At 41.1% G+C, this 19,800-nt stretch overlaps 1 protein-coding gene across 1 annotated transcript in view; it reads right to left on the bottom strand.

Moving 5' to 3' along the window:
- CFTR (CF transmembrane conductance regulator) overlaps nucleotides 1–19,800 on the bottom strand; it is a 139,398-nt gene that overhangs the window by 26,351 nt on the left and 93,247 nt on the right. Inside the window, exons 16-23 of the mRNA XM_084811822.1 lie at nucleotides 18,285–18,322; nucleotides 15,358–15,623; nucleotides 14,462–14,541; nucleotides 11,647–11,797; nucleotides 9,604–9,831; nucleotides 8,458–8,558; nucleotides 4,389–4,631; nucleotides 2,178–2,333 (exon numbers count right to left, since the gene is read on the bottom strand). Of these exons, the coding sequence (XP_084667948.1) occupies nucleotides 2,178–2,333; nucleotides 4,389–4,631; nucleotides 8,458–8,558; nucleotides 9,604–9,831; nucleotides 11,647–11,797; nucleotides 14,462–14,541; nucleotides 15,358–15,623; nucleotides 18,285–18,322 (1,263 nt within the window). The remainder of the gene's footprint in view (nucleotides 1–2,177; nucleotides 2,334–4,388; nucleotides 4,632–8,457; nucleotides 8,559–9,603; nucleotides 9,832–11,646; nucleotides 11,798–14,461; nucleotides 14,542–15,357; nucleotides 15,624–18,284; nucleotides 18,323–19,800) is intronic.

Below are 19,800 nucleotides of genomic sequence, written 5' to 3'. Positions count from 1 at the left end.
CCCAACCCTGCCAGAGGCCAAGTTATCACTGCGTAGGGTCTTCCATAGATGGAGACCCCACTCTGGATTCTTACTAGAACTCCCAGTTGCTTGGATGATCCACTGAATTCAATGGGACTTACTTTCAGGTAAGTATATGTAGGACTGCAGCTTAGGGAGCCAACATGTGTCCCCTAGACAGCGTTTGGGGGACACAGGATTTTTTGATTTCCTGGCTCCACACTCAAAGACAAGGCTCTGAGCTCAGAGCCAGGAAACCGCAATCCCCGCCTCATAGCCAACATGGACAGAACTGCACTGGCTGCTTCTCTGCACTCGTTAAACGGACTGCAGAGATGGGGAGAAGAGGGCATTCCCAGGGAAGGGGAGGGGACCGGGGTGGCTTTCCTATGATCTTTCCTATGGCCGCCCAAGCATCCTTCCCTCCCCCTCTCCGAAGCCTCCACTAGACAGGCAAAATCACCCATCTAGCTTAATGCAGAGAGGCAGGTGTGAGCGCGCCTCCCTGTCTGCTTAGAATGCTCGTAAGCCTCTGAGTTCGGGGGCTTACAAGTACCCAGGGCACAACCCATAGGATTGCGCCCTTAATTTCCCTTTTTATTGAATCCTACATTTGAGCCTACCCTCTCTTTTTGGCTCAGCCTTTTGACTGCTACCCAGACTGTGGTGTGTAAGGGGAGGAGGGAGACATGGCTGTTCACATGAAACAACAGCCCATGGGTTAAACAACCCATGGGCTCTTATGGACAAGTGGGAGAGAGTGGACACACTGCCTGCAACATGACAACCACTTTCACTTTTACTTAGCAACTCATGATCGGCTCTTTCGTAGGTTGATGAGCATGATGTGAGAATCTGTACTGCTGGGTTGTTTAGAGGCTAAACAACCAAGCGGTTAACCCAAGAACAAACCATGGGTCAACTGCTGAGTTGTTTAGCCCCTAAAGGTCCAGAGGATCCAATCATGGGTTGCTGCATAAAAGCGGAAGTGGCAGGTGGGCTGCAGGCAGCACAGCTGCTCTTTTTTGCTCACGCATGTTTAACCCATGAGTTGTTTAACCCATGAGTTGTCATCACGTGAGAACTGTGTCCTGGGGATCTGCAGTCAAGAAGAGCAAGGCTAGGGCATGTGATCCAATTGTCCATATTTCTTTTTATTTCAAGAGATAATTGCCAAGGGTAATTGATACACAAATACCACACACGTACTAATTTAATTTACATAGTATGTTCTCCTACCCTGGGCTTCTTGGACTTTGAGTTCTATGAGGGGACAGGGATCTCTCTAATGAAGTCAAAGATATTTAATTTCTGATAAATAAGTTTAGGTTTGAGATGTACAGTTATTAATGTATAGTCTGTATGATATGATTTAGTGGCTGCAGAAATCACTAGAAGAAATGAATATAAATAAATACACTGGGTGGTTTCTTCAGCATATGAAACTAGTTTAGCTGGCATCAGCATATGAAATGATAAATTGATTGGACTACAGTCAGTCTCTGAAATGTTTCACTTTCTGGACATTATATCTTTACATTTTTACTAGTATGTAGATAGAATTACAGGATATGGACTGCTGAATTTTCATCTAATTCAGAAGTAATGGCCAAACCATGCCACCATGAAAGGCCTATCTGCTTGCAAGCTCTCTTTTCCATTCGCATACTCCAATTCATCCACTAATTTCTTGGTTTGCTGTGACATCTGAATTGGGAAAACTATACTTTGCACATAACCTCATTTGCCTCCACAACAGACTGGTTTGAACTGGATTTCAGATTCTTGTGTGGAGGTAAACTATGAAACATGCAACTATAGGTTACCTGATTCAGAAGCCATGGCAAACTATGGTTTGCTCAAGCTAGGAGATAAATGAGTGAACCAGAATATATAGGGGGTGGGGGAGGACAGAGCACACATATCCAGGCATGGTGCTGACAGCCAAATCAAGATTTTGCCATGATGTCTGGTGCTGGCCCCAGACAGGGCAGGCAAACACTCACACTTATTCTGCCCTACTCAGGTGTTTCATATCTGAATTTGTTTTGTTTCTGCTTTACTTAAGTGAGTTATTTTAAACCTGAAATCTATCCAAAGCTTTTGTATGAACAAAATGCATGGTTAGCCAAAGTGATTTACATAACATCTAATTTCACAGCTTAGTGTAAATTTACCTGGGGTATCACTCCAAATGCTTTTCTCCACTGCTGTACAGTGACGGTGTTCCAGGAGACATCATCAATTTGAATATCCCCTTCTGTATTCAAGAGCCTTAAAAAAGCAAAGAGCAAAGTACTTTTCCCTGATCCAGTTCTTCCTAAAAGTCCCACCTGTAATATTCACAAACATAAATTAATTAAGAAACTGCTGTTCGTACATTAATCATATGCATGTTAGAAATTAACAAAAGAGCAGTTCATGATGGAATGTTTTTGTGCTGAGATGGGCTTGAAACCATATGAATTAATATAACAGCAGGAATGTGCAATGCTAAGGATAGATTCTGCTCATATGTGGCACTCACATAAACTTCCTCAATTAACCAATAAGAGAATGTGTAATTCTGTATTTATAATACAAATGCATATATTTATATATTTGCCCCCATTGGACCCCTTTTGCTGTGGCTTCCATATTGGGCAAACTTATCCAAACTATAATTGGAAACCCAGTTCTGGAAACACCCCCCAAAATGCATTATATTCTGTTCTAAGACTTCAAGTGCCAGTCAGAAACTTTGTATGCCTAAATTATGCCACTTTATGCATGATACTGAATTCCTTTAAAACAATTCACAGTACTATATTGTTTCAAATACTGATTAGGGATTGGTATGTTGCAAGCTCTTGCGTCTGGGGTTAGGGGAGCTCTGCCTTCACTGAATCTGAAAAGCTCAGTTCACACATTCACCTCTTCAGGAGGTCCCAGGGATAGAAATCCTACTCTGACTGTATAGAAGGGGGCCAAAGCAAGCTACTGTCATCTGAGAGGCCTTCTTGCCCTGTCTTGCATCCTTGCAAAATGTAGTGATCTCAAGCACTAGAAGTGTTTTGACCTCTAGAAGGGCTCCCTCCCTTCCACTGGATGACAGGAAAGGATATTCTGAGGGTATTCTGGACCTGAGGGGCCTATAAAGGCATCAGCTGACCCTATAAAAATACTGCAACTCCCACAACAGCAACTGAAGATGGAGCCTTATATTTCCTGATTATTGATCTTATTTTCAAGGTTGTGTCAAAGCCATCTTTCTTACCAGTGAAATGGGGTTAGTTTTATTTTCTAGCCTTCACTCGTGAGGACTTTGCTTTAGTACAGGCTTACAAGTTATACTGAATATAGGATGTTGAAGAGTATATTTTCTTGAATATGGGGCCCTGAAGAGTACCTAGTTGTATTTTCTGCATTTTGCCTCAAGAAACTATACACAGTTGCTTTTTCTACATTAACTTTCCCAAAGGATGGACATACTCTAGCCCAGACTTTCTCAAACTGATGCTCGCCAGATGTTTTGAACTTCAACTTCCATCAGCCTCAGCCACCATGTCCAAGCATCAGGGATGATGAAATCTGGAGGGCACCAGGTTGGGGAAGCCTGTTTTAGCCTGTTAGATGGGCACTCCAAATGTATTTATTTGATTTGTATCATAGGAACATAGGAAGCTGCCTTATATGGAGTCAGACCATTGGTCCACCCAGCCCAGTACTGATGACACTGATTGGGAGCAGCGGCTCTCCAGGATTTCAGGCAGGATTCTTTCCTAGCCCTAACTGAAGACGCTGGGGATCGGACCTGGGACCTTCTGCATGCCAAGCAGGAGCTCTGTCACTGAGCTAGTCTGCCTTTCTGTCAAGAAAAATGACACTCAAGGCAGCTTACAAACATAAATATAACTTGATTAAAAAATAATAAAACAAATGCATTAAAACACAACTAAAAACACAACAATAACAGAATAAAAACAGGATCAACCCCAACAGACTCACTTACACACCAAAGGCCTGCTTAAAGAAAAAGGGTTTTGCCTCCAGGCGGAAGGACAGCAGAGAGAGAGCCAACCTAGCCTCCCTGGGAGCAGCCACCAGGAAGGCCCTCTTGTGCAGGAATGGGAAATCAAAACTATTTTCTGGGTTTCTTTTAATCCATACTTTTACAAGCACGACAAATTCTTATTGTCCCTGAGCTCTAACTATTCCCAGCTAGCAAATTTAGATGTATTTTTAATTTTGTTTCCAAACACTAAGCAAACAAGATCTCCCACTGTTTTCGCAAAGCTTGCTGCATATTAAAATAATATTCGACGGGTTAGAAATCGAGGTCTAGTTCACTTTTTTGTTTTTATTTTGGAGTGGTGCTGACTCATGGATTTAGATACAAGTATTCTCACCCTTTGTCCTGGACTTATTGAAAAGGAAATGTTTTCTAATATAGCCAATCCTCCATCTATATATTTGGCTGTGAGATCCTTCACTGTCATTTGCCCACCAGATGGCCAAATACTCTCTTCCTTTACATGTTTATTCTCAATTATGAGAGCATGGGAAAGCTCCCCATTTTTCGACGGTAGTATGATTTTGGATTCTTCTGTTGGCATATCAATGAATTTAAATATTCGACTCACAGACCGCATCTGAAAACCAAAGTAAACACCACTGAAGTAATTCTTCATATTAATACATATAGACTTCTCACTAATATATACTGACAGGCCTATATAATACTTTGGATACAAAGGTATAAAATGAAAAGCATTGTTATAGATCAAGTTCAAAATTGTGTTTCTAATGTTAAAAAGGAAAATTATTTGCATTATCATCTTTTTTTTCTTTGTCATGTTCACTGTTCACTGTAAATGATATTGCGGTAAGATGTGTAGTAGCCTATTGCTTAATTCTGTAGCATGACTAATCACAGTCATTAGTTTATGCTGACCTTTCAGATCTGAGAACAACAATGTGAGTTGTTCCGCATGGGAAAGCAAACTTCATGATAAAGAATCTTTGTGCATTAATGGTGGGAAAGTAGAACAAAGCTTTGTACTAGTTGTTTTTCTGCTTGTGTGTCTGTCATGCAATGACTTCTGAAAATAGTCAGTTGGATCACAGACCCATTGAAATCACTGGGAGATATTCATATTCATGAAACCATGACTAACTTAAATACCATTAACTCTGGATCCAGTCCAATGTGTATTCTAAAAATGTTAGGAAGTTTGCTACGCCTACATAGCACTTTTAATTCATTTTCTTCTGTCAGAAAGTTCAAAATGACCATCCAAGATCATGCTTCATGCATTACTCATATTACCACCATGATACTAAAGGAACAAAGAATGTATAAATAAAGGGATTCTGACTGGTTTCCTTCTGTCATAACTACACCCATAGTTACCTCAGTGTAGACCAGCCTTCTCCAACCTGGTACCCACCCAGTGTTTTGGACTGCAACTCCCAGAATTCCTGACCACTGGCCATATTGGCTAGGGCTGATGAGAGTTGAAGTTCAAAACATCTGCAGGGCACCAGATTGGGGAAGGCTGTTCTAGAGAGAAAGAACCACACAAAATTGGGCAGGATAGCTAATACTTTGGAAGACAGAAACAAAATTCAAAGTGATCTGGATAGACTGGAGCACTGGGCAGAAAACAACAGAATGACATTTAATGGGGATAAATGCCAAGTTCTGCACCTAGGAAAAAGAAACCAAATGCACAGTTACAAGATGGGGGATATGTGGCTCAACAACACTACAAGCGAGAAGGATCTTGGAATTGTTGTAGATCACAAGCTGAATATGAGCCAACAATGTGACGTGGCTGCAAAAAAGGCCAATGCTCTTTGGGGCTGCATTAATAGAAGCATAGCTTCCAAATCCCGGGAAGTACTAGTTCCCCTCTACTCAGCACTGGTTAGGCCTCATCTGGAGTACTGTGTCCAGTTCTGGGCACCACACTTGAAGAAGGATGCAGACAAGCTGGAGAGGGTTCAGAGGAGGGCAACAAAGATGATCAGGGGCCTCGAAACAAAGCCTTATGAAGAGAGACTGAAAGGACTGGGCATGTTTAGCCTTGGGAAGAGAAGACTGAGGGGAGATATGATAGCGTTCTTCAAGTAACTGAAAGGTTGTCACAGAGAGGAAGGCCAGGATCTCTTCTCGATCATCCCAGAGTGCAGGACACAGAATAATGGGCTCAAGTGACAGGAAGCCAGATTCCGGCTGAACATCAGGAAAAACTTCCTGACTGTTAGAGCAATACGACAATGGAATCAATTACCTAGGGAGGTATTGGGCTCTCCCACACTGGAGGCATTCAAGATGAGGATGGACAGCCGTCTGTCGGGGATGCTCTGACTTGGATTCCTGCACTGAGCAGGGGGTTGGACTAGATGGTCTTGTAGGCCCCTTCCAACCCAACTATTCTATGATTTTATAACCAGTTAGAAACAGCTGTGGTGTCCTGTTCTGCATGTGCAGCTCTGTGTGTCAGGGGTGGGTAACTTGTGGCCCTCCAGTTGTTTTGGCCTACAACTTACATCAGCCTTAGCCAGCAGAGCCAATGGTGACGCATCATGGGAATTGTAGGCACAAACATCTAGAAAGCCACAGGTTTTCCACCCCTACTCTGTGTGACAATGCAGGGGTGGGGGGAACACCCAAAAATAAAAATACATATACAAAGCTACTCTGAAAAGCTGATGGGGAAAATGGAAGCACAAGGGCACTGAGTTGGCAGAGTTGGCAGAGACCTTTTGGAATGGACAGCAAGTTTGGGATAAGTGATGTTTCATGATACTGATTATAATATGAAAAGGATAATTATTGAAGACTGTGTGCAAAATACACATTTTACGATTTCATGCAAACATTTATCGAACTCCAAATCCTTTATACGAATTTTCTTTGTACCAACAGTTCAACGTACAATGCTTTACTTCCAGTTCATCCTAATGTTTTTAAAACTGAGGAATCCAATATACTTCAGATTTTATGTAATTCTTTATTTTAGCATGCATCTCTGATACACTTTTAGTGAGCAAAAGGTAAGAGCTAATCACACCTGAACAAGTCATTTTCCTTAAAGAAAAAAAGACACATTTCTTGAGCAGTTAACTGTAGAGGCCCAGTGTGGGTAACTAATAATATTGAGGTGGTGTGTCTCAGCAGGAGCTCAGATGGCTCAAGAAGACATAGGTGTTGTGCAGAGATGACTCATACTTATTTTCCCCACCCTAGACAGAGGGAGGGGAGAAGTCAGGTCTGTGTGTAAGCAGTAGACAAAGGAGAAACTGGCAGTTCTGGGACAGAATGGAAGGAGACACAGAGCTGCCTTGTTTTTTGCAGGATTTCCTATGGTGCTTGTGGGGCCCCTAAAATCTGATGGGGAACAGTGGCCTTATGCTGTGAGCCTCCATCTTATGCTCAACCTCTGTAAATGTGGAAACAAAATCATATATCACAAACACACCACAAGTCTCCAGTGACCTCATACCAAAGGAAACAGAAACCTGGGTAAATGTTTGCACTCCTGGAGTTCACAGAGCTCAGGGAATGGAGGTGTGAGCTCGTAACAATACCATTTCTCCTCCTAGAAGCTGTGTAGATATATGTGAATGGCCCACATATGAATAACTTTTAAATGTGATGGACAATAGTAGCAGAGTAATTTGCTGACAATGGCTGTAAATATTTAACATATTTAGTGGAGTTCTGCCAAAATTAGTATTTATTATTCTATATGCCCACCTTCTGCCACTGGGATAGCCCTCTCCCTATGCAACATTTTGAGAAGGTTCTGATTTGAGAAGGCTTCCTGGCATGCATGCTAGTAGTTTCCAGCAGTCCTCTTAATTACAGCAGGGAAACTTCTGAGGCAGAAGAAATTAAAGGTGTGCCAGAAGCATATAACAAACACAGTTCTAGGGAAGCAAATTTGAAAAACATACAAAGGAAGAAAATGGAAGTGTAATGGCAGCTTTGGGGGGTTGTAATGGTAGAATATATGGTGTCATATCCAAATTCAGAATTGGGGAAATCATATGAAATTAATATATCATTATGGGATAAAGGCTTGCCAAATACCCAGTCATAATATTATTAAGATTCCTGAAGGAGGTAAGTGGAAATATCATAAATGTGTGTTTTTGCAGGCTTAACATGGGAAACGATGTAGCGTATCTGATCAGAAAGACGGCAGTCAGTAAAAACTTGCCATAGCAGAAATGGAAATATTAACTGTGGACCCCTTAAAATACTGTGAATATGACAAGCTTAGCTACAGACCTCCAGAAAAATATTAACAATCAAAACTGAATTATGGGCAAATTATTAGTAATGATCTATGAGTACAAATATATTTTAAATGTATATTAAACAGCCAAAGTAATATATCCTATAACTATGTGAAATTAACAATCAGGTATTAAAATAATATAACATCTAGGTATTGTGGTGCTTACCAGGCTGTCTACATCTATGCTTGAGTTTACTGCCCATTGTAAGGTCCCCATAATATTCATGGCTAATGTAAGAATAATGCCAACTGTTCCTTCCCCACTACCTGTAGGTAAAAAGACACATTTTAAAATCCCAGTATACTATTTTACACACCCATACACACATCTGTATCTATATAATACATTTAAATAGTGGCAGGGGGAAGCTCTATATCTGATGCAGTCATACATCCCTACCCAGATATGAGAAATGCAGAGATGTTAGTACTGGAAGGGGGGCCAAACAGAGCTGAAATGTACTGCATCAAAAGGCACTGGTGTGGACATATCAAAGTTATCAGAAGGCAACTTACTAGAGTGTACACTCAGGAAAGCATCAGGGGATTTCAGATGTATCCATTTGTTAATATCAGGAAGGTGAACTTTGTTCAGATTCAGGAGTCGATATAATTCTTAGTGCATAATTTGATCAAAATGAGGATTGTTTGGACTAGGAAATGAAAGTGACTGTGCTGTAGAATTACAGGCACATAATCACAGGCTCTATCAAAGCATATTCACCACTGGAAAACATTGCCATTCTTGATTACAGCAGATAGCACCTTAAAAAGTTCTTGGGAAGTATGGCTAGTGTTTCCTGAAGCAGACTGCTGTAAGTACTGGATGCAACACATTTGAATCCCCTTCCAGCAATGAACAATAGGATTTTCTACATGAGGTTTTTAACCTGCACTTTTACTGAGGCTTCTGCTTCCGGATTCTTTGCGGGATTAAGATTGGCTCCTTTACATGTGTTTTTTTTTGGGGGGGGGGAGTCTTTCTCTGCGTTTCTGTATGTTCCATTACACAACCACCCAGTGGCGCTGTGGTATAGCAGAATCATGCAAATACACAAGGTTTCTATAATGCCTTTCAGAAAAATAGAAGACTTCCCTTGTTAGCGAAAAAAAGTGATAATGGTTGCAAAGCACACTCTGGAGGATAATAGTATCATGTAAAGGACCCACAAATTACAGTGAGTGTGGAATCAGGAATGCACAATAAATGCCTTGTATAGAAAGACTGTCTATTCATTTTTCATATCTAGATAGGTTTAAATGTGTGACAAGGTCTTTTATCACATTTTAGTACAAGGGCAAAGTTATATACCTGTAGTTGCAATAGAAACAAATGTGACAATGATGAAGAAGATGACAAAAATCATTTCTATCCTCATCTGGAACCAACGTAATGTGGATAGATATAGGAACCAGTTTGCTGTGTGCAAGTTCAGGGCTTTATGAAATAACGTCTCAAAATATGGCTGCCGTCCAAAAGCTCTCAACGTCCAAAGCCCCTTTAAACTGGTAACGAGATGTGTGAAAATTGGACTTCTGGCTATAAAGAATGTAAATTTTAAAATAAAAATATTTTAGTACCTATTTGGAATAGAATTGTATAACATTCAAACATAACAATGGCTTTCATTTCTGTTACAGATGTTCTTATCCTTTGTAAGTATATCATGTCACAGCACTCAGAATGGCATTTCACTGGATGTCTTGAATGTGCTATTCTCTAAGGATTCCTGGTACATCGATGCTACCTGCCATCTTGTACCCAGTTCTATGACAATTGGCTCACTGAGATCAATGAATTTAAATGATAACCATGGGATTTCAACCATTGTGCATCAAGGAGAGTTTCTGGAAACAAAATTCAAGGTGATGGTGGGATCTATTTGAAACTTCAAGGTAACCTTAGGTGCATATGTCAGGTTTGCCTCTATACAAGAAAAACAGTAACTATTGAAAATTAGCATGAAAAAAGATAGTAAGGATCTGCAAATCCCATCAGTAGCTAGCAACACAAGAATCATGAATGAACCTCAAAGTTCTACTAATAGTCTACAGCCAGTTTTGGATTTAAAATGGAGGCAAGTAGACAAGTGGGACAGCTGACTGTTCCTAAGACAACTTTCCCTCCCTAATAAAAAGCAAACTTTCTCATGATAAATATACATATGCCAAATCTGGCTACTCTCAGGGCTGCTTCACAGAGAGCTTTTATCCTGCAATTGAGATTGCTCCTTCATGGAAGTTAGTGGTCTCTTTACATGACGCCATGATCATTCAAGGCATTTCCTGCACTAAATGCCCTTTCTTCCATTTTTAAACAGATAATGGCTCCTTCACACTGAGCTTTTATCCTGCGATTGAGATTGCTCCTTCAAGGAAGTTTGTGGGCTCTTTACATGATGCCGTGATCATCCAAGGCGTCTCCTGCACTAAATGCCCTTTGTTCCATTTTTAAATAGATCGCAGATAATGATCAAATTACCCTGTTGTGTTCCGCTTCAGTTTCCTTCGTGAAAAGAGTAAAAGCGGCAAGAAGAGGAGCAAGATCAATGAAAGATAATGGAAGATTCAGATATGGGGAGAAGGAGGGGGAAGGCGGTGGGGGGAAAGGAAGCATGTGAAAAAGGGAGTCGTCGTGAACCTGCATTTAAAATGGAAGCTGAAATCCCCATTTTAAATGCAGGATTTTAGGCTGGTGTAGAGATGCCATCAGTGCTGAAGTTATACCTGTACCTCATTTTTTTCCCTGCAAAGCAGAGCATACTTTATTATCTGTTTCTGAGCTAGCATTGAATATGTCCATAGGAGAGTACTCAGGGTACTAAACGTTCTGCTAATCACTCATAGAGTAGCTAAGCGTAACAGTTTTCCTTACTCTTGTGTAAGCGTGCATGGCCCCTGATTCAAACCGGGATCATGGCACTTCAGAAGGGAAGTTAAACCTTCTCCCACCTGTTTGTTTGTTTGTTTTTGAAATTCCACCCCACTCCCTGGGTTTTTTTAAAAAAAGAGAAAAAGTATCTATTGTCTCCAGTGGATACTTGTTTTCTTTTTTTAATTCCTCCATGCAGGGAGGGGGTGTTGGAATTTCAGGGGGAAAAGGGGTAGGGGAAGGTTTAAAAAACCCTTCCCAGAGCACCATAGTCCCGATCCAAATCAGGGCCATGCATGCTTACACAAGAGTAAGGAAAACCATTACACATGGCTACACAAGGAGCGATTAGCAGAACATTTAGGTTGGCCTTCAGAGACAGAGGAATCATGCAATGGCAAATCAGATGAAAAGTGACAGAATAAATCTCCATTCCATTTATTTTTGTATATTTTAGGAGTCTACCCATTTTGCGTGTCCTACCTTCAGATTCCAGTTGTTTCAGTTGCTGAGAAGTGTGCAGGAAGTATGCTCTTAACATAACAAAGGCTCCTATTACAGGCACAGATGCCAGGAAGATGTAGGGTTGCATTACTGAGACTACAGCTATAGCACCAACCACAATGAGCATTAACTGCAGGATGAAAGAAAAATGCTACTGACACAGTAAACTTGTCCCCTCCACCCACACACACAATTTTACAAATTAGAGATCAGTCATTTCCCCAGGGTCATAGCATATGTAATTCAAATATCCCAGTATTGTGTGCCTTCCCATATAAGTTTTCCACCTGAGAACAAAAAGAAACAATGTTTGGAGCAAAAGGTCTCAGAAATTAATAACTGATTTCATAACTTGCTAAATCAAGTGATTATTAATAATGCATTGAATAACTTTATGATGCTTCTAAAATCCTCATCTGCACAATCAAATATTGTGAAAATACTTTCATACAATTTTCATGAGACATTTGCCTTCATGAATCTATATGGATATAAATATGAAATAAGAATATGAAAAAAGAATGCAAAATCCATATCTAGTTTGCAGAAGAGATCCTGAGTAAGGAGCTGAGATTATTTCTTCTTTGTACATCTCACCACGTGGATTTTGAATTCTGGTATAACTTTTTTCATTTACATTTTGTGATTATTCATCATGGAAGGAAAACATTATATATCAATATTACTTATGGTACAAAAATTATGCTAGGGTGCTTCCAGACTCAGCCCCAGTACAAACTCTCCTGTCAACTGAGGCAGGACAGCACACATTCTACCACATCGGGGACGGGCCCTTCCCACCACCATGTCACCTACCCTCTTCCCTGTCCCTCTGTGTCACACACCCTACCCCCTTCCTGCTGCTGCTTTCCCCCATATAATTCCATGTTTGAGGTGGGGTGATAGGATAAAAGCCTCGTCTAGAAGCACTAGCCCTCTTGAAGGGAAAAAGCCTCCTCAGAGTTCATCCACACATTTCCATCAGGACCTGGTATTTTTCTATTACAGCTTAGTAGCAGAGAAGGCAGAAAAGCAGCTGATAAAACCAAAGTTACAGGGAGACTTGTTCCGTACTGTGGATGTGGATCAATCAATTCTTAAGAATAGTTTTTTTTCAAATTCAGTAAATACTTTAAAAACTACCACAAAATTTGTTGACTAGAAAATCTAAACTGGGCACTGTCTCTTGCTAATTGAAAGCTCTTTCATTTTGAAATGGGTTATCCTTGGTGTAGTTCCTAGTTGTTGTTCAGTCGTTCAGTCGTGTCCGACTCTTCGTGACCCCATGGACCATAGCACGCCAGGCCTTCCTGTCCTGCACTCTCTCCCGGAGTGTGCTCAAGTTCATATTCATTGCATCGGTGATGCTATCTAGCCATCTCATCCTCTGCCGTCCCCTTCTCCTTTTGCCTTCAGTCTTTCCCAGCATCAGGGTCTTTTCCAGAGAGTTTTCTCGTCGCATTAGGTGGCCAAAATATTGGAGCTTCAACTTCAGTATCTGTCCTTCCAATGAGCACTCAGGGTTGATTTCCTTTAGGATGGACTGATTTGACCTCCTTGCAGTCCAGGGGACTCGTAAGAGTCTTCTCCAGCACCACAGTTCGAAAGCATCAATTCTTCGGTGCTCAGCCTTCCTTATAGTCCAGCTCTCACAGCCATACATTACTACTGGGAGTTCCCAGTAGTCATATATAAAATGCCACAATTTTCAATTTTGCTAGAAGCCAAGAACTTGACAGCCATGGAAATAGAACTGTCTTTTATGCACTGGAAAACCCACTCAGCTGTTGAAATTATTGCTTTCACAAATACCTAATTAAATAATAGTTTATTTCATCCAAGGTAAGTGTTCATTTGAAACATACTTTTTGTTTGAATTCAGCTTTTTTTCTTTTAAATGACCCAGGAGATGACTGATTGTCCATTGTTGCTATGTAACCTATTCTGATTGGCACAGCACCGGTTATAATTCTGCAAACTCTGCTAGGCTAGGTTAGTAGTACTAAGAGAGTAAAAAATAAATACATGAAGAACTGAATGCTTAATGCAACTTTAATTCTTAAGAAGAGAATGGTCTATTCAGCATGTACAATTCAATAAGAACAGCTAGATCAGGCCCAAATACTGAATCAGGCCAAAAGGCCATCCAATCCAGTATCCTTTGTGCAATCAGATGCCTCTGAGAGGCCCACAAGCAGAGCATGAAGGCATTAAATAGCCCTCCCTCACTGTTGTCCCCAGCAATTGCTGTTTAATGGCATACTTCATCTAAACATGAAAATTCCATATGACTATCTTGACTAACCTTGAATTCACTTTTAAAGCCATCTCCTCTATTGGTCATCACCACATCTTGTTGCAGTGAAATACAATGCAGTGAAATACATTGTGTGAAAAATACTTCCTTTCGTTCTTTTGTCGGTTACCACTCAGTCTCATTGGATGGATGACCCCACTCCCAGTTCTAGTATTATGAGTGATTAGGAGTGTGTGTGTGTGTGTGGTGTGTAGATGGGGCCAAGAGGACTAATGGAGTAAGCAGCTGAGCTAACAACCTGATCCACAAGGACTTAAGGGCATGGAAGCAGTATACACACAATAGACAAAGAGAAGGATTTAACAGTTATAAAGGCAGAGTTTTGGTGACAAAGCACTCTAAAGTCTTATACAGCTGAATGCACATTACATTTTCTTGTGTCTTCACATGGATTAGGCTCTATTAGCTGATCTTCCTAACTGATGTCCTCCAAAACACAGCCACCCACATTGCAAAACAGATTTGATTTTTACAAACCTGGATGAAGTCAAATATTGTAAGTGGCAGTAAGTCATCCAATATTGCTATATCCTTTGAGAATCTGTTAAGTATTCCACCTACAAATTCAAGAAAAGGAAATAATATACAAGTAGATTATTTTAACCCTGGAACATTTTATTCATACGACATCAATTATACATACAGCTTTTATAAGTAGTAAATATACCTGATTACAAGTTGGGGGGGGGGGGTCTGATATGATTAGGATTACATTTAAGTCTACTATAAAAATACTGTTTCATTATGGGCAACAGAACTTTATACCAAGAAAACTAGCCTGAATGAAGACCCGTATGTACAATTTCCTATAGGACCAGTTTACACATTGAATAGTCTAACAATTTTGTATGAGCAGTGGGGCATAGATCCATACATTCATTTGCCATTTCACATATGACATAACAATGTGTCATGGGCATACATGAATGAATTGATATGCTTAATATACCCAGGTATATTGCAAAATCTAATCTATATACTATACTTATGCCACATTATATCATACATGGGGGCTTGTTATTTCTGGACTCACCAATGCAACTCGCCCTAACCGGATACTCAACATAACGTTAAGAAAATGCATTGTTTTAAAGAGAAGAAGGAAAATAATAAAGAAGTCCTCAGACCACCTCATAATGAATCTGTAAATACTACTTCCCATTTGAATGTTTGGAAAACTCCTCTCCCCCAGCCCAGCCTACCCCAAATAATTCCCTTAATTTCTACCCCTAACCTTTATTGGAAAGGAAGGTCTGGCAATGATGAGGGGAGGATTTTTTCCTAGGCCCCAGCAAAAACCTGAAATGTCCCTTTTGCACTATTATTGAATACTATAGATCTGGTGCAGATTGAGTAGGCTGGTCTAGTTCTACCTGCTTTCAGTTTATTGATGGAAGACATGGGTGCTTGAAGAACTGCATGCAGCATCTTGCGGTGAAGAGTTTTAGAAACTGTTATAAGAGTATGCACCAGGGGTATGCCTCTGAAGATTCCCATGGCCAGCAAGGTATCTGCCACTCCCACGTAAATATAGAAGATGTAAAAGCTACTTGTCTCAGTAACAATAACTGCAGAGTTGTCCAGTTCATCAGAGGTAGCATTTGTTGGCTTTGTTGTATTTAGATGAGGTGAAACTGACCTATAAAACACACATGCACGCCCACACAGACACAGACACACACATATAACAAAATGGTCATTGCATCTCTGAGTTAACTTTTTTTTCTCATTACAGTAGGTCGAGCTGGAGAAGAAATCATAACTGATTTAGAGAAAAGTTTCCCTTTTTGGGAAATATAATTTTGATAAAACCAGGATTTTAGATAGATAAGTGCGGATTTTAAAGAAATATATTTTGGTTTTGCTTTGATAAGATATGTTCATTCTGATCTTTCTCTTCACTAGAAATTATGCATGACATTTAAACATTGACCTGGTTCCCACATAATGACAAGCCACCAAGGATTAATTTCCCTGCAGGGCTCATCGTCATAGTGCTGGCTGCCATTTAAAAAATGCAAACCACAGTGCGCGCGCACACACACACACACATAGCTTGCATTTTAAAAATCATGGCCAGTGCGCAACAACAAGCCCCACAGAAAAATTAACCGAAGTGCTTATCATTACATGTGACCCAGTCCATTTTGCAGCAGAAAATATTCAGTTCAGGGAAGGTGCCTCTGCCCGATGTTGGGGAATACCTCTTTCCCCCACACCACAGCCTACCCCATCCCATGGGGTCCTCTGCCCCTCTGTCTAGCTTTTGGGGGGGGACTAGAAGGGTTGCTGTGGGGAAGAGGGGGTAGGGCAGTCTGCTTCAGCCAGCTCCCTCTTGCACATGCATAAATCTGGATCCATACCAAATGGTCTACTACTTTTAAATAAACATACATAGGATTGTGCTGTACGACTGCAATCTTAACTGCACACTCTCGGGACTAAGCTCTATTGAACAGAACAGAACTTACTTCTGAATTAAAAGGCACTGGATTGGGCTGCAACACATAAAACATGCATCATGCTTGTAGGAACAACTAAAGGCCAAACAAGACATGACATTAATTGACATGCACATTTTTTGTTGTGCCAAAAGCAGCCTTGGGACTATTGCGGGGGGGGGGGGAGGATTTTTCTCTTCTGATGTGGTCCTGACCAAAAAAATCAGCTCTCTGAAGCAGTCACTTGCACTTCAAGGAAAGCTCCAATTGGTGCAATGGAGACATCCCTTGAAATTCAAAAAGGAGCTTTGAAGAGCCTGATTTTTGTCAGGACCATGGCAAGAAGAGAAAGACCCAGTTCGCAGGACACTTTGGGCTCACTGTGGGTTGTTTAACCCCTGACGACCTGCGGTGTTTGCCAGGTGCCACTTTGAATATGCAACCTCGATTGCGGGGGTTTGCTGTGTCATGCAAACCTTACATACCCTCAGTTTGTAGCAGGGCTATGCACATTAGAGCAAAAAATCCCAGCATCAAATATAACCTGATGGGATCTGAGCTAATGGTGACCAATCAAGAAAGAGATCTTGGGGTTGTGGTGGACATCTTGATGAAAATGTCAACCCAGTGTGTGGCTGCTGTAAAAAAGGCAAACTCCATGTAAGGCATAACTAGAAAACAAAATGAGAATAAAACTGCCAATATCATACTGCCAATATCGAATAAAACTGCCAATGCGAATAAAACTGCCAATATCAAATCTATGGCGCGACCACACTTGGGATGCTGTGTACAGTTCTAGTCAGCACACCTAAAAAAGATATTGTAGAGTTGGAAAAAGGGCAGAAAGGAGCAACTAAAATGATCGAGGGGCTGGAGCATCTCCCCTGTGAGAGAAGGTTACAACAGCTGGGATTGTTTAGCTTGGAAAAAAAGGAGGGTAAGGGGAGACATGATAGAGGTCTATAAAATTATGCATGGTGTGGAGAATGTGGATAGGGAGACATTTTTCTCCCTCTCTCAAAATACTAGAACCCGGGGTCATCCTATGAAGCTGACTGGTGAGAGATTCAAGACAGATAAAAGGAAGTACTTCTTCACACAGGGCATAAACTATGGAATTCGCTACCACAGGATGTAGTGATGACCACCAATTTGGATGTCTTTATAAGGAAGTTAGACAAATTCCTGGAGGAAAAGGCTATCAATGACTACTAGTCTTGATGGCTATGTGCTACCTCCAGTACCAGAGGCAGTGAGCTTATGTACAGCAGTTGCTGGGGAACAGGGATGGGAGGGATCTGTTGTGCTCATGTCCTGCTTGTGGGTTCCTGGTCAACAGCTGGTTGGCCACTGTGTGAACAGAATACTGGACTAGATGGACCCTTGGTCTGATCCAGCATGGCTCTTGTTATGTTCTTATGAGGGTTGTATAACCTTTATATAACCCATTGTGGCTGGGTTTGCACAACATAGCAACCCCCTGATCGCCCTGACTGGAGGTTGCATATTCATAATGGTCCCTAGCACATGATGCAATTATCAGGATTTAAACAACCTATGGTGAGCCCAGCATGTCGTTTGAGCCAGGCCAAAGAGTTAAATCCCCCCCACACACACACACACACACACACACACACACACCCTTAATGGACCTAACGTTGCTCAGCCATCCCTATGGCTGTTATAACAAAAAAAAAAACCCTTATTTTTTTTAATGCATTAATAGCCTTTCCTAATAGAAGGATCAAACCTATTGCTCTTAAAACCTCATTAATATGACCAAAACCTATTGTTTTACATTTTAAATGCTGTAACAGAGGGAAAGCTTCAATTCATATAATGCAATAAATACTCACCGAGTGAAATACAATACGCCAACTAGAGAAGCAACCACCTGCAAATAAGAAATACATGGTTAATTGCTTTTATTATTTATTTATTGTTTTATCCTGTCTTTCTTCCAAGGATGACATATGAAGACGCGTGCTTCCAGATGGGGCTTCTATTCTGTAATTGCTTGGCCTCATTTGTGGAATTTTGCAGTGGGTCCAAATGACATCTTTTCCATTGCTTCTTCCATCTTTTTTCTTACCAGAAAAAAATCTATTAAGGAAGAAAAGATGGAATAGCCAGTGGAGGCTGGTGGCTCTGATTTCAGTGGGTCTATTAATCCATTCTGGGTTTCAGTCAGAACCAGACAGACCTCTAAAGGAGCTATCCAAGGTGCTGAACCCTGCCCCCAAAATAGGGTTCTGACTGAAACACAACATGGATTTACAGCCCTACTGAAATTGGAGCCACCAGCTTCCACTGGGAATAGCTGCATAATGCCTTTTGATTGGTAGTGCTAGGAATAGTGCTGTGCCGTAAGCCCACCTGCCCTTTCACAAACTGCGAAAGAGGCAGTCGTTTTTGTGCCTGTTTCGTTGGGATGTGAGAATATCTCTGAAATTTCTCAGGGTGCAGGGCTTGAGTGTTTACCTTACTGGAAGGAAGTGGCAGAGGGGCTCCTGTGTGCTCTTTCTTTACCAGTTTCCCCCCGTTCTGTCCTTGCAGCCTCTCCAGCTGCTTGAGCTTCCTGGAAAGTCCCCTGGAGGGCTTAGCCAGGACTTTCTCCTGAGAGGCTTTCCAATGCTGCTGCCTGCTGAGTGCCTGAAAGCCAAGAGGGGCATTTTTTAATTTTGCTTTATTGTTATTAAAAGTCCTTTGAAGAAGACGGAGAAGGAGGAGGGGGGGAGGAGAAAGGAGAAGGAGAAGGCAACGTCCCAGTCCGCCACCCAAGGTCCTCTGAGGGCTCTCTGCTGCAGCCGCCTAATGTGACACTGGCAGCCACGTGCAAGAGGGCTCTCTCCTTTGCCGGCCCTCAGTTGCGGAATGACCTACCGGTTGAAATGCGCCTCCTGACCTCGTTGAAGGTTTTTAAGCAGGCATTAAAGGCACTATTATTCTGGCAGGCCTTCCCTTTTTAGAACTCTTGTTCCTTTTGCTGACTTTTGTATACTGTTTTAAGCTGTGTTTTATTGTTGGATTTTTAAAAAATGGTTTTTAATTCAAAGTTGCTTTTAGTTATATGTTGTTTTTCTGTATTGTCCATATGTCTTTATGTAAATGTTTTTAAACTTTGTACATTGTATTTTAATTTTTTAACCTTTGTAAACCACCCAGAAAGCTTCAGCTATTAGATGGTATAGAAATGTTGATGATGATAATGATGATGATGATAATAATAATAATAATAATAATAGAAGAAGAAGAACAACAACAACAACAACAACTATTGCTGCTGCTACTACTCCTACTCTCTCAGCAGTCAGCAGCATTGGGAAACCCCAAGGGAGGAAGCCCTGGCTAAGTCCTCCAGAGGGCTGTCCA

This window comes from Heloderma suspectum, chromosome 7 (assembly GCF_057233095.1).
Source record: "Heloderma suspectum isolate Gila_16-S chromosome 7, 16-S_ref, whole genome shotgun sequence".
In the NCBI taxonomy this organism is placed as follows: Eukaryota; Metazoa; Chordata; class Lepidosauria; order Squamata; family Helodermatidae; genus Heloderma; species Heloderma suspectum.
The sequence above is the reverse complement of the archived record's forward strand: the minus strand, read 5'-3'. Positions and strand labels throughout refer to the sequence as shown.